At 67.5% G+C, this 22,043-nt stretch overlaps 2 protein-coding genes across 2 annotated transcripts; one reads left to right on the top strand and one right to left on the bottom strand.

The window, feature by feature from the left end:
• The first annotated feature begins 4,905 nt into the window (after positions 1-4,905).
• On the top strand, positions 4,906-16,733 carry LOC116964697 (atrial natriuretic peptide receptor 2). The gene is made up of 22 exons (XM_042804877.1): positions 4,906-5,663; positions 10,715-10,914; positions 10,999-11,112; positions 11,363-11,498; positions 11,583-11,677; positions 11,771-11,903; positions 12,018-12,102; positions 12,216-12,336; positions 12,864-12,938; positions 13,094-13,171; positions 13,311-13,415; positions 13,688-13,759; positions 13,839-13,998; positions 14,072-14,227; positions 14,314-14,482; positions 14,597-14,743; positions 14,917-15,040; positions 15,171-15,239; positions 15,324-15,498; positions 15,593-15,691; positions 15,788-15,879; positions 16,047-16,733. The coding sequence occupies exons 1-22, from the start codon at positions 4,940-4,942 to the stop codon at positions 16,107-16,109; spliced, it is 3,192 nt and encodes a 1,063-aa protein (XP_042660811.1). The 5' UTR covers positions 4,906-4,939; the 3' UTR covers positions 16,110-16,733.
• A 656-nt stretch (positions 16,734-17,389) lies between these two features.
• Positions 17,390-19,302, bottom strand: SPAG8 (sperm associated antigen 8). The gene is made up of 4 exons (XM_042804763.1): positions 18,777-19,302; positions 17,774-18,055; positions 17,607-17,669; positions 17,390-17,524 (listed from the first exon to the last, which is right to left on the bottom strand). Exons 1-4 carry the CDS (start codon positions 19,098-19,100, stop codon positions 17,390-17,392), a joined length of 804 nt encoding a protein of 267 aa, XP_042660697.1. The 5' UTR covers positions 19,101-19,302.
• Between the last annotated feature and the right edge of the window lie 2,741 nt (positions 19,303-22,043).

Genomic DNA, 22,043 nt, shown 5'->3' with positions numbered 1-22,043 from the left:
CAAACCCCAGACCCAAACAAGGAGTCCTTCGGGTTTCCCAGACAGCAGGAGCACAGGAAGCCCATACGTGCAAAGCCCACCCTGCGTGCCTGAGCCCATCCCTGTGTGATTTCATGCCCACCTGGCCAAAGCCACCCTAACCTTCTGGAGATGTTCCTCTCCTCTTTGTGGTGGGATGGCTTCTCCAGCACTGGGAATGGAGAGCCCAGCAGGACCCTGGCTCCCGCTTGGATGGAGATGGGGACCCTCAGTGGTGCCTTCTTCATCCATCCCTGTCTTCTTCCTGTGCTCCCCCTCCGCAATTCCATTCACAGCCCCCAGTCTCCGTCAGGATGGGGCTGTCGCCCATCCGTGCTAGATGTCCCCGTGACCCAGTGCCAGACGTGCCCTGTCGTGGCTGTGCTTGCACAGATCCTTCACCTGGCCCTGGCAGAGACAACTGCGCCACAGGCACCCACGTGTGGCTCCTGCCATGCTCTTTACAGCCTCCTCCCGAGGCTGACAGGCTTCTGGCCCTACACTCAGTGCAGAGGTGAAGGAGCTTGGCAGGGCCCTGCAGCCCGCTAGCTTGTGTTGGTGCACCCCAGGAGGTGGAAAAACATTTCTTAGCAATTAAACAGTCATCAGCTTTGGAGACCTGGGGCTTGGTTTTTCTTGCTGGGGACATGGAAGACAAGATGGGAACCTCATGAGCATGAGCTCCCTGGGACAGGTGGGCACAGCTGCGCTCTTGGTGCCCATCATGCCCTGGTGCAGTGCGAGGACCACTATGGGCCACCATGGACTGCCATGGACCACCACAAACCACCATGGACCACCACAGTCCACCATAGATCTCCATGGAACTCTGTGGACTGCCATGGATCACCACAGACCACCATGGACCTCCACAGATCACCATGGACTATCATGGACCACCGTAGTACACTGTAGAGCACCATGGAACTCTGTGGACTGCCATGGACCACCACAGACCACCATGGACCTCCACAGATCACCATGGACTATCATGGACCACCGTAGTACACTGTAGAGCACCATGGAACTCTGTGGACTGCCATGGACCACCACAGATCACCATGGACCTCCACAGATCACCATGGACTATCATGGACCACCGTAGTACACTGTAGAGCACCATGGAACTCTGTGGACTGCCATGGACCACCACAGACCACCATGGACCTCCACAGATCACCATGGACTATCATGGACCACCATAGTACACTGTAGAGCACCATGGAACTCTGTGGACTGCCATGGACCACCACAGTCTGTCATAGACCACCACAAACTATCATGGACCACCATGGATGGCCATGGACTGTCATGGACCACCCCAGACCACCATAGACCATCATGGACCATCATGGATGGCCACGGACTGTCATGGACCACCCCAGACCACCATGAATCACCATGGACCACAACAGTTCACCATAGACCATCATGGACCTCTGTGGACTGTGATGTAGTGCCACAGACCACTGTGGACCAACACAGACAGCCACAGACCACCATAGACTGTTATAGACCACCATTGGACCACCACAACCCACCATAGGCCATCATGGACCTTGCTGGGCTGCCACAGACCACCATGGACTTCCATGGAGCACCACAGACTACCAAGACCAGGGTGCTGGGCACAGTCCTGCAGAAAGAAAACTCAGCTCCAAGACGTGGGATGCCAAGCGCAGAAAGACTAAAACTCAGCGTTAGACTGGGGAATGGAGAAGGTGAGATGGAGTTACAGAAACCCTAAAGCATGGTGACCCCCAGCCCCACGTGCTCCAGGGAGCAGGCTGAGGGGACAGCAAGGGTACCAAGCCCCCTTGGTTCCTCTCCCCCCGTGTGTACTTGTGGTGGGGGTGCCCTGGTCCGACAAGGGTCGCAGAGCTGGGGCAGCCTCCCCACGTGCCCCACGGCTGCCAGGGTGCCCCAGCTTGTAGCCAGTGTCTCCCATTGTACGGGTGTGGGGTGCACGGTGTACAGGCAGCGGTGACCAGGCCCCCTCTGCTGGCATGCACACGCAAACACGGGGTGCCCCAGCACACACGGCCCCCCCAACCACCCCATGCTGCCCCCACGCTCCCTCCACCCTCCTCTGCTTTTTTTTCCCCCTCCTCTCTTTATTTTATTTATTTATTTATTTATTTATTTTTTGGTCGTTGCCTCTGCTACCCACACCCTGCCTGCTGCAGGCAGGGAGAAGCCAGGTCGGAGAAGGCTTTTTCCACCCAGGGTGCTGCCAGTCCCTTTGCCCCCCGCCCCGGCGCTGGACCCTGGACTGTGCCACCAGGTGACCCCAGGCTCAGAGGTGCCACTGTGGCTCAGGACACAAACCCCGGGGCTGGGCTGCCCGGCGTGGGGGCACGTGGAGGGCACAGAACCTCGCACCATCAGCGCCCCGTGACCTCTCCAACAGCAGGAGTGATTTCGCAGAGTGGGTCCCCCGCGGGACCACCACCGACCTACCGCGCCCAGCCCCACACCCCACGGAGAAGCTCTTCCAGACCCTTCCATCTTCTCCTTCCTCGCCGATACTCGCTGCTGGTTGGATTTCACTGTCCTGCAGCAGCGCCGTCCCCTCCCCAGCTCAGGCACTGCTGCCAGCTCTGTGCCGCAAGTGGAGCGGGGTATTTATAGCCGGCAACCCAATCCCCCCGGCTCGGGTGAGCCAAGCTCTGTGACCCCACAGCGGGAAGGACGTGTCACGCATGGAGGGGACACCTGCAGTGGCACTGGCAGGGACAGAGAGAGGGGCTTTGATCCCCGGCAGCCCCAGTTGCAGGGGGACCCGTGCCGGGGCACCCAAGGGTGCCAAGCCCGCAGCTCTGCTCTGCTCTGGTGACCTGTCCCAAATCCCAGGAGGGGACAGGGACACCCTGCCCACTGTTCGGCTCAGCCCCTCTCACGCATCCAATCCCCGGGGGACCTTGCAGGGCCAGTGGTACCCGCAGGTCCCCCCCGTGCAGCCACCGGACTCCCCCTGAGCTCCCCCCAACACGCAAGAAGCCACCCCCCCACCCTCCCCCCCGTGGCTCTGAGACGTGCGGCAGTGGCTGTCAACACACACCCACCCCCCCACACACCTACCCCCCCCACCCCCCCACCTCCCTGCCTGACGGGATCAGGCAGCAGGCTGGGAATGCGAGGAATGCACCGCAGGCACGCTGCCCCTGCCGAGCCCCCCCCCCCCCCCCCCCCCCCGCGCCCCACAGAGGCCCCCTCTCCAAACACAGAGCATCTCTGTCCCCCCCCAGGGCTGGAGCAGCTCTCCCCCCCCGCCACGGCAGCCGGGGCTGGCGTCCCCCTCGGGTCCTTCCCCAAATCCCCGCGAGGACTGGCAGCCCCCCTCTACCCGGGCTATCCCACCCCCATGGCATTCTGAGGGGTTTGCGCAGGGTTCTCTGCCCCATAGCCAGCCCTTGCCCTTGCAGTGCTCCCCTGTGCCCCACGGGCTGTTCCCCCCGCACTCTCTGCTCCCCTTGCAGCCCCCCACCGTCCTACCCCCACCACCCCACAGGCCTGAGTACCATAGCACAGGGGTTGGAGCCCTAAAACCCGCTGTGGTGACATGTCCGCTGCCTCCAGCGCCCCAGCATCCCCCTGCCCCTGGACCCCCCCTGCTTGCCCACCCCCAGCCAGGCCATGTGTGGAGCAGGGACAGGCAGCGAGGGACACCAGATCCCTGTGGCACGGCTCCCCACTTGCACCCTCCACTGCTGGGGGGGACATCCTGGGTGTCGGGGACATCTGGATCCCCCGGGCACCCTGCTTCTCAGGGCCTGACTTCCCAATTGCCCCCCTGCACCCCAAATCCCCAGGGACCTCCCCAGCATCCTACCTCCCCCCGGCCCCAGTGGGGATACCCACACCCAGGGCACTGGATGTCCCCCCGAAGGGGGCACCCAGATCCCAGTCACCCCCTCCCTAGACCCTGACTTCCCTCTGCACCCCACAGCCCAAGACCTCCCTGAAATCCCTGGTGGGGACACCCGCACCCAGGATGTCCCCTCCCCTATCAGCTGGCTGCACCCCACAGCTGTGTGCCACCTCACCCACCTCCCTCAACCCCCAGTGGGGACACCACTCCCCAGGGCACCCCTTTGCCAAGGCCCCATCACACACACATCCCCTGCACCCCACTGCCCAGGGCCTTCCCCATCCCCTATTGGGGACCCCCAGAACGGGGCACCCTCTCCCCAGTCCCCAGCCAGGGTGGCCCCCAGGGTCCCCCCTCCCATCCCCTCCTCACTGCACCTCCCCAGAACCGAAGCACCCCTTCCTCAATCCCCCCACTCACCTGGGATGCCCCAAACCCGGAATCCCCCTTCCCAGCCCCCGCTTCTGGACACCCCCCCCCGCCCCTTAGAAACCACGCACCCCTCCCCAATCCCCAGCCAGTATTGCCCTCAGGGTGCCCCCTCCCATCCCCTCCTCACTGCACCCCCCCCCAGAACAGAAGCACCCCTTCCTCAATCCCCTCACCCACCCGGGACACCCCAAATCCGGATGACCCCTCCCCAAACCACCCCCCTCAACCTCTTATAACCCACGCACCCCTCTTCACCCCTGCCAACCGGGGGGGGCCACCGAACCTGCAAACCCCGACCCCTCGGGGAAAGCCCAGATCCCTCACTTTTCCCCTCCACCCGCGGGCACCCCACTTCCTTCTAGAACCGGTGTGAGCCGTCCCCGTCGCCCCCCCCGCCGCCGCTCCCCAGCCCCGCTCTTCGGGGACACACCGCCCCCGCCCCTCGGTGCCGCCCATCCCCGTGCCGTCCGGCCGGGCGGGGAACGGCGGCAGAGGGCGCTGGGCGTCCCGGGGCGGTGCCGGCGGGGGGGGTGGGGCGGGGGTGGGGGGCAGGCCGGTGGGGGGGGGCGCGGCGGGGCGCAGGAGCGGCGACCGGGGCGGAGGAGCCAGCGCGGCCCCATGGCTCCGCGGCTGCTGCCGCTGCTGCTGCTGCTGCTGCCGGTACCGGCGGCGGGAGCGGGGAGGCGACGGACGGCGACCCCCGACGGGACGGCCGCCAATTTGACGGTGGCGGTGGTGCTGCCGGAGCGCAACGTGAGCTACGCGTGGGCTTGGCCGCGCGTGGGGCCGGCGCTGAGCCTGGCGCTGGAAGCGCTGGAGCGGGGGGAGCCGCCGCTGCTGCCGCGGCCCTTCTCGGTGCGCGTCGAGTTCATGAGCTCGGAGCTGGAGGGCGCTTGCTCCGAGTACGTGGCACCGCTCAACGCCGTGGACCTCAAGCTCTACCACGACCCCGACGTCCTGTTCGGGCCGGGGTGCGTTTACCCCGCCGCCTCCGTGGGTCGCTTCGCCTCGCACTGGCGGCTGCCGCTCATCACCGGCGGGGCGGTGGCGGCCGGTTTCAGCCGCAAACGGGAGCATTACAGCACGACGGTGCGTACCGGACCCTCGGCCCCGAAACTGGGCGCCTTCGTCTCCCACCTCCACGCCCACTTCAACTGGAGCGCCCGCGCCGTCCTCCTCTACGTGGACCGCAAGACCGACGACCGACCCTACTACTTCACCGTCGAGGGGGTCTACCAGGAGCTGCAGGACGGCAGCAACCTCACCGTGCGCCACCACATCTACTCCCCCGACGAGGGCGGCCCCGACACCGCCGTGCACTTCATCAAGGCCAACGGGCGAGGTGCGTGGGGCGGCGCGGCGTGGGGGGGAGGGCGTGGGACAAAGCTGAGAGCCTGCGGAGGGGGCTGGCGGCGGTGGGGGGGGGGGGGGGGGGAAGCAGAGGGGGCTCCCCGCGGGGGAACCGCGCAGGGCTCGGGGAGGAGGTAAAACCCCCCGTGGGGGGCGCGGCAAGGGGCGGAAGATGCGGTGGGATCCGTGTGGGGCACAGTGAGGGGACAGGGGTGTGGTGGGACCCGTCTGGGGCAGAGTGGGGGGACGGGGTTGTTGTGTGGCACACATAGGGCACAGCAAGGGGCGGGGGGGGGGGGGGGGGGGGGCTGTTGGAGCCCATCTGGGGTGCAGTGAGGGGACTGGGGTGCTGTGGAGCACATGCAAGGTACAGCAAGGGGTTGAGGGTGCAGTGGCACCCATCTGGGGTGCAGCAAGGGGATGGGGACACAATGGGACCCATGCAGGATACAGTGAAGGACCAAGAACACAGTGGGACCCGTGTGGAGCACAGCAAGGGATTAGGGGGCCACTGAGATCCATGTAGGGCACAGCAAGGGGCTAAGAGGACAGCGGGAGCCATGTGGGGCACAGCAAGGGGCTAAGAGGACAGCGGGAGCCATGTGGGGCACAGCAAGGGGTCAAGGGGGCAGTGGGACCCATCTGGGGCACAGCAAGGGGTTAGGGGGCCACTGAGACCCCTGTAGGGCACAGCAAGGGGCTGAGAGGGCCGTGAGATCTGTGTGGGGCACAGCAAGGGGATGGGGACACAGTGGGATGTCTGTGGGGCACAGTGACAGGCCAAGGAGACAGTGGCACCTTTGTGGGGTACCGTGAGGGTCTGAGGGCACTGCTGGGACCTGTGTGGGGTGCAGTGAGGGGCCAAGGACACGGTGGGACCTGTGTGGGGTGGAGCGGGGTGTGGGCAGATTGATAACCCTGTGGGACACGGCAAGGGGCCAGGGGCACAGTGGGACATGTGTGGGGCACAGGGAGGGGCTGGAAGCACAGTGGGACCCGTGTGGGGCATGAGGATGGGCAGAGAGCACGGTGAGTCTTGTGGGGCACGGGGAGGGGTGGGCAAAGCAGGTTGTATGTAGGGCACAGCGAAGGGTGGGCACATTTTGTCACGGTGGGGCTGGGGGAGCAGTGGGACCTGCGTGGAGCGGTGGGTACACAGGGGAGAAAGCAGGACCTGAGACACCCCAGTGCCAATGGGGGGGTCCGGGGGAGGCTGGGGGGCCACAGGGTCCCCCTCTCTGCCCCCCCGCCCAGTCACTGTGTGCCGGGGGAGGGCCGGGACGGACCCTAACCTTGATGGGGCGTGTGGTGTGAGGGGCGCCGGGGCCACCCTGCCCTCTGCGTTAGCAGGATCAGGGCGTCCCTGGGAGCAGGCAGGACCCAGCCACCTCCTTGGAGGCTGAAGGTGACGGTGTGGACGTGGCCGTCTGAAGGGCAGCGCCGGCTGTGGTTACGTGCCCCGAGCAGCCCGGTGCTGACACGCCGAGGCGGCCGTGCCGTGCTCGGGCAGAGCCCCCCCAACCTGGCACCTGGGTGCTCCGGGCTGTGCCCGTCCCCACTGCGCCCCTGGGGACAGGGCTGGGGGACGGCCCCACCTTGCTGATGGAGGGATAAATCAATTTGGTGCCTTGTGAGTGCCCCATGAGAGCGGCTATATTGGGAGCGGGAGGAAATGGAGGGGCTTAGGGAGGCAGCTGGAGAGCAAGGGCAGCCTGATGCTCTTTAATTATTGATGAGCGGGATGTATCGATCCTGGAGCCAGCCGCTCCATGATGCTTCTTAATGGATCCTGAGATGCTGTGTCATTAAGAAGGACATCGAGCCGGGAGGAGTGGAGCCAGATGGGCCAGTGGGAGATGTGGCCAAATCTGTGTGGGACGAGCTGGGGGTGCATGTCTGGGGTGCTTTGGGGTGCTGGACCGGGTTCACTGAGGCTGGACTGAGGCCGGTGGGGCTGGGTCCTTGGGGATGGGTATCCTGTGGTGGGCTGCGGGAGCTGAGCAGCTTGTGGCTGCCACTCTCATTTGTTTGGCTGAGGGGGTGGGATGGGAGCTCCCTGCGTGCGCCGTCACCAGCCGTGGGGTGTGGAGCTTCGTGTGGGTCGGGGGGAAAAGGGCTGTGCAGGGAAAAAGGCTAATACCAGTGAGTCCTGTCAACATTTCCGGCTTGGTGCTTTAAATTACCCCAATGGGAACTGATCCCTCCTGGTGCAGGCTGCTGGCGGAGGCGGCCAGGCGTGGGCAGAGACCTGGGGGCCCTCTGAGCCAGGATGTGGGGGAGTCTGGGCCCTTCTGGCCACAGCCCAGAGATGGGGGCAGGGTGTGGGGCTGCGTGCTTGGCCCCATGGAGATGGGTGCTCAGGGCTGTGATGCTGATGTTAGGTGCTTTCCTAACCCGAGGGCGTGGGGCAGGGAGCGGGGACCCTGCAAGGCTGTCCCAGGGGTGCCCACCCCTGCATGGCATGGCATGGAGGGCGGGGGCAGGAGCTTCAGGCGCAGCCACGTCCATGTCCATGCCTCGCAATGACACCACATGTCATCCCTCTTGGTGCCACCTCCCTTCTCCCAGGTGGTGGGCAGGAGTTTGGTAAACCTTTCCCGGGGAAAGCTGCTTCCCTGCCCCAGCGTGTGCCCCAGAGGCTGCCGATCCCTGATGCTGGCAGCAAAGAGTGGGCACGGGTCGGGGCTGTGTGGGTGCATCGCCCTGTCCCATGTGTGTCTTGCCTTGTGTTTCCCGTTGCCCCTCTCACCAGTGCCTGGGTGACGTGCAGGGGCCCACGTCTCTCCTGCCACTTGCAAAAGCGCTGATATAATTAGAGCTGTGGTTGAGGGAATTACCAGAGCATCTGCCTGCAAAGGCCAGGTCCCCTGCCTGGGGAGATGGCTGGGTGTTGCTGCCTGGAGGGGAGTGCATTTTGTCCTCACCCCCGCGATCCCCCTGGGCGTGGGATGGCTGCTTGGCTGGGGCAAGGGTCTCTGTGCTGCAGTGCCCGATACTGGTAAGGCTGCTCAAAACTAGGATTTGCAGGGATTCGCTGCCCGAAACTGGGATTCGCTCTCACTTTAGGATTATCTTCCATCATGCAGGGGTCAGGTGGTGTTCTGCCACCCTGCCTGCACACACAGGGTCCTGCCGGTCCCTGGGGGCTGCGCACTCTGCCTCCTGCATGATGGGCACCCCCTAAATAAATACCTGGAGGCTGCATGCACCTCAGCCCCGCACAACCCCATCCCCCTTGTCCCTGGGTGGCGCTGAGGCTGCTTTGGGCTATTTGCCGACCCCTGAGGAGGGGGTTGTGAGCAGGCAGGGGTGCTGCTGGCCAGGCAGGAGGCTGCCAGCTGGAGGCAGCTGCCAGTGTCATGGAGAGCCCTGAGCGTTGACCCTTCCCTTCTGCGCGGCTCCTGCAACGCGTCCCCGGGGAGCCGTCCAGGCGCCATCGATCCCCTCCCGCGGTGGCCTCTGACCGGTCGGGCTTTTGCCGGCTGCGCGGGGTGTCCCACCATCTGCCACCAGCTGCCGTGGCTCCCCGGCCCCTGTGGTGACGCAGGCTGCCTTTTCCTGGCGCCTGCGAAGGGATGGGGGGCGGGGGGGGGGGGGGGTCCCATGCTGCGTCCGCAGCCTCTGCATGCCGGGGAAATGCTGAGCTGCCCACCCTGGCTGAGAAATTTAGGGGTGGCACATTTCTGGGTGTGGGACTAGCGAAGTGGGGAAGACAAGAGTGTTTATCTGAGAGTATTGCAGCACTAGGAGGGAAACCATTTCAGATCCTGAAACAGGCTTTTGCTCATGCACAGCCCAAGTTGCTGCGATTTCCCTCTCCCCCCTGCCCGGGAGTAGCTCCCCACGTCGCTGTGGGCTGCCCGTGCTGGGATTCTTCTCCCACCCATGGGCTGCCTCGCTGCCTCTGTGGGTGACCCTATCAGCCCTCCTGCCTGCATGGCCAGGTCCCCTCCAGCAGCAGGGACCCCATCCCAGGTGCAGGGGCTTTTTTGCTGTCCCCAGCCCTCCCCACACTCCGAATCCAGCCAGGGCGCTGGGCCCCATGCAGGAGGGCTGTGCACCGGGGCCAGCGCCCGAGCGTGACATTCCTCCAGGACCCGCCGCCACCGCCTCCTCCGTTGCTCAATCCCAGATTCCCAGCCAGGCTGGCTGGAGCGGGGGCCCTGGTTTTCCGGGGGGAGGGAGGAGGCAGTGGCAAGATCCTCAGCAAGGGCAAGGAGGGCCCCTGCTTGGGGGGGTTTCGGACACTCTCAGACGCCCATCCCAACAGCCTGCGGTGCTCTGTGCCAGCCCGCTCTGCCCCCACGCAGCACCCCGGGTGGGCATCCCGTTGGGGGTGGCCAAGCCCCCCGCAGCGGTTCGGGACACACGGGGTGGCCAGCCGGGGCCCGGGCACCCCCTTGCCGTGTGGGTTGCACCAGTGAGATGCTCTGTTTCCAATTAGCGCCGGCGGCCGCCGAAGGTGCTGGAATCCGGGAACCTGCGCATTCCTGCCGCAGGGCCGGCCGGCCACGAACCCAAACATGGGTTTGTCCCGTTCCCCAGCCCGGGTTCCCCAGGGGCCTCTGGCGCATGGCCCCGACGCCTCTCCCAGCCCCCCCGCCCCGGCCCCTGGCTGGGGCTGGCGGGGAGCAGCCGGGGAGCTGATGCTGGGGTAGGCGTCCCCTGGGTGGCTTTTTCTGGAGCAGGGTGCGTGGGGTCTGTGCATGGGGTATCTGCTTCATGTTCTGGAGCAACGGTTCCCCTGTTCTCCGTTCCCCCTTTGGCCCAAGGTGGCTGATGGGGCAGGAGCGGGCCAGGGTCAGCGAGGGCAGTGGGGCTGAGCGGGCACTGTGGCCGTGGGGCAAGCGGCGTGAGAAGGCAGAGGGCCGAGCACTGCCCCATCCGCCTGCTCTATCCCCGCCACAGCCTCTGAGCGTGCCCCCAGGGTGGCTCTGCCCCACCGCCCCGAGGGAAAACATCCCACCCCACACCTGGCTGGGGTGCCGCGGGGGATTTGGGGGGGTGGCATCGCCCCCCTGACGCCCCGCATCTCCCTGGCAGTGGTGTATCTCTGCGGGCCGCCAGAGATGCTGCGGCAGATCATGCAGCTGGCGCAGCGGGAAAACCTCACCAACGGCGACTACGTCTTCTTCTACCTGGACGTCTTCGGGGAGAGCCTGCGGGGCGATTCTGCCCACGACCCCTTCAAGCCCTGGCAGCAGAGCCCGGGCCAGGACTCGGGGCTGCGCGAGGCTTTCCAGGTGAGCTGTGCCTGCCTGCCGGAGCACGGGGATCTCCCCGGCCCGGCCCCCATGTGTGATCCGGGGTGCTGTGCTCGGTTGCAGATGGTGCTGGTGATCACCTACTACGAGCCTCAAAACCCTGAGTACCAGCACTTCCAAACCCAGCTCATCCTGCGAGCTAAGCAGAAATTTGGGGTGCAGCTCAACTACTCCCTGGTGAGTCCCCCTGTGTGATGGGGTGGTGGAGACCCTCCACATGGGGCTGTGGCACCTCACCAGGATGCAGAGGGTGGGACGCAGCCACGGGCAACGCCAGAGGGGACATCTCTGGTGGGAAGAGCCATGGACGCTGCCATCCCCACACTTATGGGGCCATGGGTGGGCACGTGGCCCTGGTGTGGGGGTCTTGGGGCCGGGTTGCTGCTGTGCGTGTGGCCGCGGGTGTGCTGAGGTTCCCCCCCGGCAGATGAACCTGGTGGCGGGGTGTTTCTATGATGGGATGCTGCTGTATGCCATGGTGCTGAACGAGACCCTGCGGGAGGGCGGCTCCAAGAAGAACGCCACCCACATCATCGAGAAGATGCGGGACCGAAAGTTCCAGGGTAACGGTGGGACAGGGGCAGCTCGGTGCCGGGGGGTGGTGGAACCTGGTCCCTGTCCCACCTGGGTCTCGCTTCTTCCCGTAGGAGTGACGGGGCTGGTGAGCATGGACAGCAACAATGACCGGGACACCGACTTCAACCTGTGGGCCATGGGTGACCCTGAAAGCGGGCAGTACGAGGTGGGGGGCATTGGGATCCTGCTGGCAGTTGGTGCTGGGGGACGGGATGCTTGTGGGTGGTGGTGGTGGGGGCTTCAGCTGTGTCTGCCGTAGGTGGTGGGACACTACTCGGGTGTGGAGAAGCAGATCCACTGGCTGGGACGACCCATCCCCTGGGTGAAGGGGGCCCCCCCCTTGGACAACCCGCCCTGTGTCTTTGACGTGGATGACCCTTCCTGCGATAAAAGTGGGTGTACTGGGTCCCCACGTCCCTCGGCCCCTGGCACCCTTCCCTGTGGGTGCGTGACAGCCTGGCATCCGTGGCCAGGCGGGCCACGCTGACATCCCTTCCTGCCTGCAGCCCCCCTCTCCATGCTGGCCATCGTGGCTTTAGGCACCGGCCTCACCTTCGTTATGTTTGGCATCTCCAGCTTCCTCATCTTCAGGTCAGTCGGGGCTGGGGGATCCTCTGCCTGGTTACCAGGCACCCCTCAACCCGGCGGGGAGGCAGGCAGGGCCGGGGGATGGCAGGGGGACCTGACCCCCATGTGCCTCCCAGGAAGCTGATGCTGGAGAAGGAGCTTGCCAGCATGCTCTGGAGGATCCGCTGGGACGAGTTGCAATTCGGGAGCCCTGAGCGGTACCACAAGGCAGCAGGCAGCCGTCTCACCCTGTCACTGGTGAGAGCCGCCAGTCCTAGGGCACCACACTGCTCCTGCTCCTGCCCCTGTGCTGCATGACGCTCCTCCCTTGTTGATCCCCTACACAGCCCTCCATCCCCTAGAGAGCCACAGCCCCATTGCATCCAACCCCAAAACCGCAATGCATAGCTCTCCATCCCTTACAGAGCCACGCTTCATCCATCCCCTGCATGACCCTCCATCCCCTGCAGAGCCACTCTTGATCCATCCCCTACACAGCCCTGAATCCCCTACAGAGCACCATACTTCATCCAGCCCCTATATGGCCCTCCATCCCCTACACAGCCACACCTTATGCATCCCCTACACCTCCTACATCCCCTGCAGCACTCGATAATTCATCCTATAGTCTTCACCCTCCCTACAGAGCATGCAGAGCTTGTCCTGACCCTTCAGAGCTTGTCCTGCACCATCCCCTGCACACCCCTGGGTATCTCTCCCAGCATCATTGGTGCCTGTCACCCCCTCCCCAGGGTCCCCATCTCTAACCCCCTCCTTCCCCGCAGCGCGGCTCCAGCTATGGCTCCCTGATGACGACCCACGGCAAGTACCAGATCTTTGCCAACACCGGCCACTTCAAGGTCAGTGAAACAGGCAGGGAGTTGAGCTCTCCTCCCAAAACCCCCAGCCCTGCTGGGGTGCTCCCCCTTGGCTGCACCCACACCCCTCAGGATGCTGGCACTTTCCTCCCCTCCCCAAATCTGCCCAACGGGCACTGACCTCTTCTTTACCCCAGGGCAACGTGGTGGCCATCAAGCACATCAACAAGAAGCGCATTGAGCTGACGCGGCAGGTGCTCTTTGAGCTGAAGCACGTAGGTTTGGGGTCTGGGTTGGGGTGGGCACCCTGCTTGAGGGGTGCAGGGGCTAGTCCTGGCAGAGGAGGGGGCTGGTGGGAGCAGCAGACTGTCCCTTCTGACCTCAAGCCTGTCTTGGCTCTGTTTCCCCCTCCAGATGCGGGACATCCAGTTCAACCACCTGACCCGCTTCATCGGGGCATGCATCGACCCCCCCAACATCTGCATCGTCACCGAGTACTGCCCGCGGGGCAGTCTGCAGGTAGGGGGGCTTGGGGGGCACCGGGGGTGACATTTAGACACTCCTGGTGACCTGGATGGGCTGGGCGTTGAGGACAGGAGTGTAGATGCTGGTGGCCACCCAAACCTCACAAGACTCGCAAGCACAGCTACACAAGCAGGCGTCAGAGGCTGGTGGAGGGGAGGGGGTGGGTGAGGCCGAGCCCCCCCCGCCAGCTAGGTGCTTGTTGGGGCTGGTGGTGGTGCCACCATTCCCCGGGTGCTCAGTGGTGTCCACTCAATGTGCTGCCCCAGGATGTCCTGGAGAACGAGAGCATCAACCTGGACTGGATGTTTCGCTACTCCCTCATAAACGACATTGTCAAGGTACCCAAGCGAGGGGCGAGAGTGGCTGGGGGGGAGGTGCTGGGGGGACGTCCAGCTTCACCACGTCTGTCTGTCCCAGGGAATGGCCTTCCTGCACAACAGCATCATTGGCCACCACGGCAGCCTCAAGTCATCCAACTGCGTGGTGGACAGCCGCTTCGTGCTGAAGATCACCGACTACGGGCTGGCCAGCTTCCGCTCGCCCTGCGACAGTGAGGACACGCATGCCCTCTACGCCAGTGAGTGCCTGCTCAGGGGGATCAGGGGGGTGTGGTGGCCCTGCCTCACCACCCCATGGCTGTGTCCCACCAGAGAAGCTCTGGACAGCCCCAGAACTGCTGCAGAAGGGGCGGCTGCCCACCCCCGGCATGCAGAAAGCCGATGTCTACAGCTTCGGCATCATCGTGCAGGAGGTCGCCCTGCGCAACGGCCCCTTCTACATCGACGGCATGGACCTGAGCCCCAAAGGTGAGGGGAGGGAGCGGGGGCAGGCGTGGGATGGTCCCGTGCCCACCAGGGAGGTCCGGTGCTCACTGTTGGCCACCCCCCGGCAGAGATCGTGCAGAAGGTGCGTAACAGCCAGAAGCCCTTCTTCCGCCCCTCCATCGACATCGGGGTGCACAGCGAGGAGCTGGCGGTGCTGATGGAGCGCTGCTGGGCGCAGGAGCCAGCTGAGCGCCCCGACTTCAGCCAGATCAAGATCTTCATCCGTAGATTCAACAAGTGAGTGGCTGGCGAGCAGAGAAGGTGACTGCGGGTGGGAAAGGGGACAACTATGGGGGCGGTGGTTGGGGGGCACCTCTTCCCGCAGTGCCAGCTTGCCTGCAACCCCGGCAGGGAGGGCAGCACCAGCATCCTGGACAACCTGCTGTCGCGCATGGAGCAGTACGCCAACAACCTGGAGAAGCTGGTGGAGGAGCGGACGCAGGCCTACCTGGAGGAGAAGCGCAAGGCAGAGAACCTCCTCTACCAGATCCTGCCCCAGTGAGAGGGGGGAGAGACGGGAGTGTGTGGGTCTGGGGGTTGGTATGGGGTCAGCATGCACCCGCTGCCATCCAAGCATGGGGTCTCTTGCCGGCTCTTCGTGCTGGTATAGGGAAGGGACACAGCAGGACTTGGGGTGGGAGGCCACCAGCATCCACCCCTGTCCTCACCAGCTCCGTAGCGGAGCAGCTGAAGCGTGGGGAGACAGTGCGGGCCGAGGCTTTCGACAGCGTCACCATCTACTTCAGTGACATCGTGGGCTTCACTGCCCTCTCGGCGGAGAGCACACCGATGCAGGTGAGAGCAGGGCTTGGGGGGCAGCTCCCGCTGTGGGGCTGGCAGATGGCTCATACCTTGGCAGTGCCATCCCTGGGGCTGGGGGGACATGACGGCTCCCAGCCCCATGTGCACCCTTGGCTCTATCCAGGTTGTTACACTGCTGAACGATCTCTACACTTGCTTCGATGCGATCATCGACAACTTTGATGTCTACAAGGTGAGGGGGGGGAGTAAGTGCAGCCCCCCAAAGCGAGGAGGGCAGCGGGGAGACCAGGGTGTACCCACTCCCCTGACCCCACAGGTGGAGACCATCGGGGACGCCTACATGGTGGTGTCGGGGCTGCCGGTGCGCAACGGCAAGCTGCACGCCCGCGAGATCGTCCGCATGGCCCTGGCCCTGCTCGAGGCCGTCAAAACCTTCAAGATCCGGCACCGGCCCAACGACCAGCTCCGCCTGCGCATCGGCGTGCACACCGGTGAGCCCCGGCACCGGGCAGCCCCACGGCGGGGGGATGCTCGCCCGCACGCCCGCCCGCCCTGCAGCAGCCCCGGGCATCTCTGTGCCCGCAGGTCCTGTGTGCGCCGGAGTCGTGGGTCTGAAGATGCCGCGGTACTGCCTGTTCGGGGACACGGTGAACACCGCGTCGCGCATGGAGTCCAACGGCCAGGGTGAGCCACGGGGCCGGCAGGCGGGCTCCGGTGCCGCGGGCCCGTGCGCCGCTCCTGGACCCAGCCGTGTCCTTTTTGCCCCTCTGTGCCACCCAGCCCTGAAGATCCACATCTCGTCGACCACCAAGGAAGTCCTGGATGAGTTTGGCTGCTTCGAGCTGGAGCTGCGCGGGGACGTGGAGATGAAGGTGAGGGCGCGGGGCCGCTGCTGGGCTGCCAGCCCTTCCCGCCGCACGGGCGTGCGATGGGTGGGTGGCTTGGGGCTGGGACCCCCTGTCCCCCTCGGTGCCGGGGACAGCACCCAAGGAGCAGCGCCGGGGGCGGGGAGGGTCTCACCCGGCCCTCCGCCCCCCAGGGCAAGGGGAAGATGCGGACGTACTGGCTGCTGGGTGAGAGGAAAGACCCCAAAGCCATCTGAGCCCGGCGGCAGTGGCGGAGCCCCCAGCCCCAGTGGCGCCACCGTGCTTCCCAGCGCTCGGCCCCCGGGAGGAACCGGCACAGCCCCGTCACCGCAGCCCCCGGCCACCACCGCAGCCCCCCTGCTTTAGCAGGGCTGGGGCACGGGGGTCCGGCGCCCACAGCACCACCTGCCCCCTCCACTGGCACCAGCAAAGCCCAGCTCCCCCCGCAGCCCCTGCTGGAGGGGGGAAAAGCAGGCCCCAATCCGCCCCGGGGGGGAACCCCGTGTCCCCCCACCACCTGGGGTCCTGCCGCCCCTGCCCTCTCCCCCGCGGCTCAGCTGGCTCTGAGCCGCTCCCGGGGCCTGGCTGCCCCACCGGGCACTTGGCCGTCTCTTTTCAGTGCCCGGCCCCCGGCAGAAGTTGTGCCCGTGTCACCCCCTCCCCGGGGCGGGGGGAAAGGGGGGGCTCCTGCCGGGACGACCCCTTGGCCAGGGCAGGCTTCCGTGCCGCGGCTCCCCCCCTCCCCAGCGCCCCCCTTCCCTGTATATAGCTCCACCGGGTCATGTAAATACCCCCCCTCCCCCAGGTGTAAATATAGGAGTCGCTGCAAACTATTTTGTGGAAATACAAACTTCCCCAAATCCCTCCGTCCCCTGGTCCCTGCTTCGCTCTGCCCCGGGGCGCCAGGCGGGGGGGGGGAGCCGGGGGGGGGGGAGAACCCCCACATCGAGCTCAGCCCGGGTGGGGGGGACGGCCGCCCGGAGCATTCCAGCACATCGTGCCCGTGGGTCCGGCTGCGGTGTGGGGTGGGGGTCCGGGCACGGGGAGCCAGCGGCGGCTGGGGGGGGGCTCGGGGCAGCGCTGGGGGGGCAGGGCCCCCGCGGCGGGGTTTGCTTTGGCAGGAGGGCTGCGGTGCGTTCCTCTGAGCTCATGCTTCTGGCCACGCCGCCGCCTCTTACTGGAAGCCACCTGGGCCTGGGGACCGGACCCACGAGTGACCCGCGGCGGGCACCGGGCGAGGGCACGTGCCGGGAAGGGGCTGGGCCAGCGGTTCCCCGCTCGTGCCCAAGGGGGGAGGCCGGGGGCCGCAGCAGGTTTTGGGGCAGCAGCGACGCGCAGGGGGGCTGCAGGGTGTCCCCACGCCGGCGCTGCGTGGCCCCACGGGGATGGGCATGCCGGGGACGTGGCGCTCCCCCTCCAAACGCCCAGCCTGAGCGCAACCCGGGGGCGGCGGGGGTGCGGGGACAGCCCGCGCCCCCCTCCACACCACACGACCCCTCCAAACCCCCCAAGGTTTTTATTGCTTCTGGGGCCGGAGCCGGCTGCTGAGGGGGACGCGGGGCAGGGGCTGCTCCAGGGACTCGGCGATGGGAGTGGAGAAGGCTCCGTTCCTCCGAAAGGGACTGTCCCCGCTGCGGATGCCGGTGACGCCCTGGAGGGGAGGGGAGCGAGGGGGTCCCCGTCAGCAGCCCCGTCCCCGGGGTGCTGCCGGGGCAGGGTGCCGGGGGGCTCACGGGCAGGCTGCGGGCTTGCCCCAGCCAGAAGCTGCGGGGCTGCTCCGTGCAGTAGTTGTGGGGCTGCAGGTGGAAGAAGCAACGTGACGGTGGGCAGGAGGGACACGGGGGCTCCCTGGGGGCTGCCGCAAGCTGGGGGGGGCGGGGGGGGCGCCCCCTGCCTCTACCTGGGTGGGGGGCGCTGGCGAGAGCCGGCAGCCCCCAGCGGGGCCGTCCCGTTGCCTGGCGGAGACCGACCCCGTGGGCGTCTGCGGGGGGCAGAGCCCCTCCAGCAGCTCCGACCTGCGGGCAGAGCAGGGCCCGCACCCCTCAGCGCGGGGATCCCCCCCATCCAGCCCGGCAGGGCGCCCCCCCTCCAGGGCACCTCCCCGGGGGTGGGTGACACGCAGGGGCGCGGGCTCGCCTGAGTTTCTGGTAGAGCGTGGCCTCCAGCACGGCCCGGCGCTGCCCTGCGGGGGAAAAGGAGCCGCCAGCCCCACCGCTGAGACCCCCACGCCGCCTCGGTGGGGGGCAGCCGGCGGTGGGGGGGGGGCGCGGGGGCTCCGTCCCACCTCGCCCCGGCGGCGGGGCCCCGTGCGGCGGGCGGTGGGCGTCCTTCGTGGCGGAGCCGGCGGCGGGCCGGGAGAGCGGCCGGTGGCCCAGCAGCCGCGGTGGCCGTGCCGGCAGGCGAAGCCCTCGCTGCCCGGCTCCCGCCCCGGCACCGCGTCCGGGTGGTTCGTGGCTCTCTGGGGACGGGCGGGCGGGCGGGGGGGGCTGCGGGGAGGGGGCGGGAGCGGGAGCCCACCCCGCGGTGCCCTGTGCCCGCTCCTGCCTGCCGGCGCTCGGCCGGCCGCCCCGACCCCCGGGGTGCCCACGCTGCCCCGAAGGCACGGCAGCGAGCCCCGGGGCTCCCCGGGCTGTGGCTCCGCCGCCCCTCGGCAAGCTCCGGGCTCTCCCCCCGGGGCCTCGCCGCCGCCCCCCACGTGCCGCCCGTGCCACCGAATTGCAGCCCCTTCCCCTCCTCTTGGGCTCACCCGTCGAGCTGCGGCTCGGCCGAGGGCGGCTCTTTAGAGAGAGCGGGTGGCCGGGGGGGGCGGAGGGTCTTCACGGGGTCAGCGTGTGGGACACGACGGGGCGGGATGTGGGGGCATTTCCCCTCGCGGCCCCCCCCAGGCAGTGGTGGGGAGTTACCTCCTCCTGCCAGTTGCCGGTCAGGCAGCTCCCCCGGGGCACCACCGGGCTGGGCCGCTCGGCCGGGGTCTGCAGGGAGGCGGCCAGCGCCGGCACCACGATGGGGGGCACCTCGCTGGGGCAAGCCCCCCGCTTCCCAGGGCCGGGCGGCCGCTCGACCCCGCAGGGACCCTTCCCACCCTCGGCGGGCGGCTCGGCCGCGGCCGACAGCGTCTCCCGGGGCTCCTCGGCGTTGCCCCACGGCTCCTGGGGCATCTCGGTCGCGGCCGTCGCTGTCCCCCCGCGGCGCGGGAGCTCCTGTGGGGACCCGGGGCAGGAGGACATCGCCCCGACACCCAGGGCGACCCCCCCAGGGTGCCGGGGGGGCACACGGCCCCTCGCCCACCCGGAGGTGACGGCAGACCCCGAGGAAACGGGCGGGGCTCCCCCCGCAATCACTCCCGTCCCCTCACCGATTTGCCCAGAAACGTCCCCCCCGGTGTCCCCCCGCCCCGTGCCCCGCCCCAGGGCTCTGCACCCCCCAGCGCCCCCCTTACTTCTCACCCTGCTCCCAGCCCCCCCGCCCCCTCGGCGCTCCCCAGGGGCCGCCCACAGCCCACCCAGCCCCCCGTCCCCCAAACGTCCCTCCGCCGGGTCACGCCAAGGCCCTGCACCCCGGACACGCGCCCCCTCGGGGTTCCCGGCCCCCACCGCCGCACTCACGGCCCCACGGCGCCTGCGCGGGGCTGCAACGGCGCCGTCGCCCTGATGACGGTGAACACGTGCTGCGCCTCGCCCGCGGCCGCAAGCTCATTGGTGGGGCCGGGCGCACGCGCGCCCCCCATTGGCGGAGAGCCCGCAGGGGCAGGGAAGGCTCCCGCCCAGGGGCGGGGCCAAGGGGCGGTGGAGCGCGCCGAGGGGAAGGGGGCGGGGCCAGGCCCGCGGCGAGGGGCGGGCCCTGGGCCAGGGCGCATGCGGGGGCCGCGGGGGTCGTCCCCACGCGTGGGGGTGCGTGGGCACCTGCCCCCGGCCGCCCTGCGGCCTTGGAGCCGCCGCCGGCGGGGGCCGGGAGGGATCGCTGAGCCAGAGCTCGCAGGGCCCGGCCTGGGGACAGGGGCGGCCCCAGAGGCTCTCGGGCCGGGGGCGACACGGGTGGGCGGGCGCCGGGCCTGGCAGCGACAGCTCGGCCCCGCTGGGGCGGCGGGAGTGGGACGCGCCCCGCTCCCCGTGACGTGGCCCACGGGACGCCCGTCACCCGCTCTTTGGGCCCGGCCCCCGGCTGCGCTTTCCTGCCCCACGCACCCACCGCTGGCGCGGGGGGACCGGGCGGGACGGGCCCGGTGCCTGGCTGGGCACGGCCGGTCCCCGACGCGTGTGGAGCAGCTCCCCCGGCCGCCAGTCGGAGAACGGCCCTTCCCCGCGACGCGGCCGGCGCCGGCCTCTTGTTTTTCCTGGCCGGGGAGTGCCCGGCCCCTCCGGCCCCACGCTCCTCCCTCCGGGCGCCCGGCCCCACGCTCCTCCCTCCGGGCGCCCGGCCCCACGCCGAGCAGGAGGGGCTGCTCCGAGCCCTGCTGTCACGCAGCTGCGTGGGGAACCGAGAGACGTGCCGCGGAGCTCAGGCTGGGAAAGGGGCGCCCCACGCCGGGGCGCAGAGCCGCCCTTCTCCCCGCGGGCTGCGGCCCCCGGCGCCGCGGGGGGGGGGGGGGGGGGGGGGGGCGGGTGGACTGGGGTGACGGGGGTGTCTGACTGGGCGTGGTGGTTTGAGCCCGGTCGGCAGCCGAGCACCCCGCAGCCGCTCGCCCCCCACCCGGGAACGGGCGAGGGAGCTGCAGGGGCGAAGGGAGACTCGCAGGTTGAAACAGTTTAATTATGGTCACAAAAGGAAAACAACGGCAGCAACTGGAAACAGAAACGGGCAACGCACAACGCAACTGCTCACCTCTCGCTGACCCATACCCAGCCCGTTCCCGGCCAGCGATCCCGAAATGCCAAGATCCCGCATTCCCAATCCTGGAAGCGAGAGGAGAGGGAGAGAGGAGAGGGAGAGCCCCTTCCCAACCGCCCCTGCTCTGTACCCTGAGCGTGGCGTTCCGCGACGCGCAATATTTCATTGGCCATTTGGGTCCGGGGCTCTGGCCGTGCTCCCTCCCCGCTTCTTGTGCACCAGTGCACGGGCAGGACGCTCCCGTGGGAGAGTCCTTGAAACCCCAGCGGCAGCTGAAAACACCGGGGTGCCATCAGCATTCTTCTCATACCAAACCCCGTGCTGAATCTGAAGCGCAGCCCTGCTCCAGACACCCAAAAAGGAGCGTTAACCCTGTTCCAGCCCAACCCAGGGCGCTGGCAGAGCCGCCTGCGTTCGCGGCTCCTTCCTCCTCCGCAGCCGGAGCAGCGCGGCGCTTCGGGGTCAGCGCGGGCACCGCCACGGCAGGAACGTCACTGACCCACCGAGACACTCTGAGCCGCGTCCAGGAAAGCCAGAGCTTTTCAACGTCCCACGCACGGCCCGCAAGTGCGCGGGTACCCGAGAACCGGGGCGGGCGGGGGGCACAGCCAGAACAACGGGCCCAAACTGGCCGACGGAATATTCCCCGCCGCCGAGCGTCACGCTCAGTGCACACACGTGGGGTGGTCGAGAAGCTCCACTCGGGTTTTCCGGACAGTGGCTCCCGGACTCTCCTCTCTGGGATCGCTGGCCGGGCAGGGGCTGGGCATCGGTCAGCGGGTGCTGAGCAGTCGCACTGCGCACTGCCCGTTTGTTTTCTATTTGTGCTATTATCACTTTGTGTTTTTCCAAATACTCCCGCACTATCTAATCTGGTCGCTAATGGCAGCTAATGAATGGCAATATTTTGCACAGCGGTGCACGAGGGGGGGCTCTGGGGCGAGCAGCATGGCGAGTTTCACAGGACACGTGCGCTTTTAGCCCAATTTAGTGCAATCGGCTCGCTTTCACGAGGGAACACGGGGGAGCTGGGGGGCACCCAGGGCACCGGTGTGGGGGCAGTGGGGTTGGGTGGGCAGCGCAGGGCACTGAGCACTGCTGGCGTCTCCGTGGCATTCCCCAGCTCGGGGACACCCCTGCAGCACCCAGCCTGCCCCCCCATCCCCCCCAGCACTGGGATGGGCGTTTAGTCCATGGGGGGATATGGGCACACCCCAAAAATCCTCCTGCTCCAACTGGGGGGCTGCAGAGCCTCTCCAGTGTCGGTGAGTTGGGATGTGGGAAGCCCAGACGCACACTCTGCTCTCCAAGAAGCAGGGCGCCGAGTTCCGCCCGTGTCCCCC

Source organism: Tyto alba, unplaced genomic scaffold (assembly GCF_018691265.1).
Source record: "Tyto alba isolate M040663 unplaced genomic scaffold, T.alba_DEE_v4.0 Super-Scaffold_42, whole genome shotgun sequence".
Taxonomy (NCBI): domain Eukaryota; kingdom Metazoa; phylum Chordata; class Aves; order Strigiformes; family Tytonidae; genus Tyto; species Tyto alba.
The sequence above is the reverse complement of the archived record's forward strand: the minus strand, read 5'-3'. Positions and strand labels throughout refer to the sequence as shown.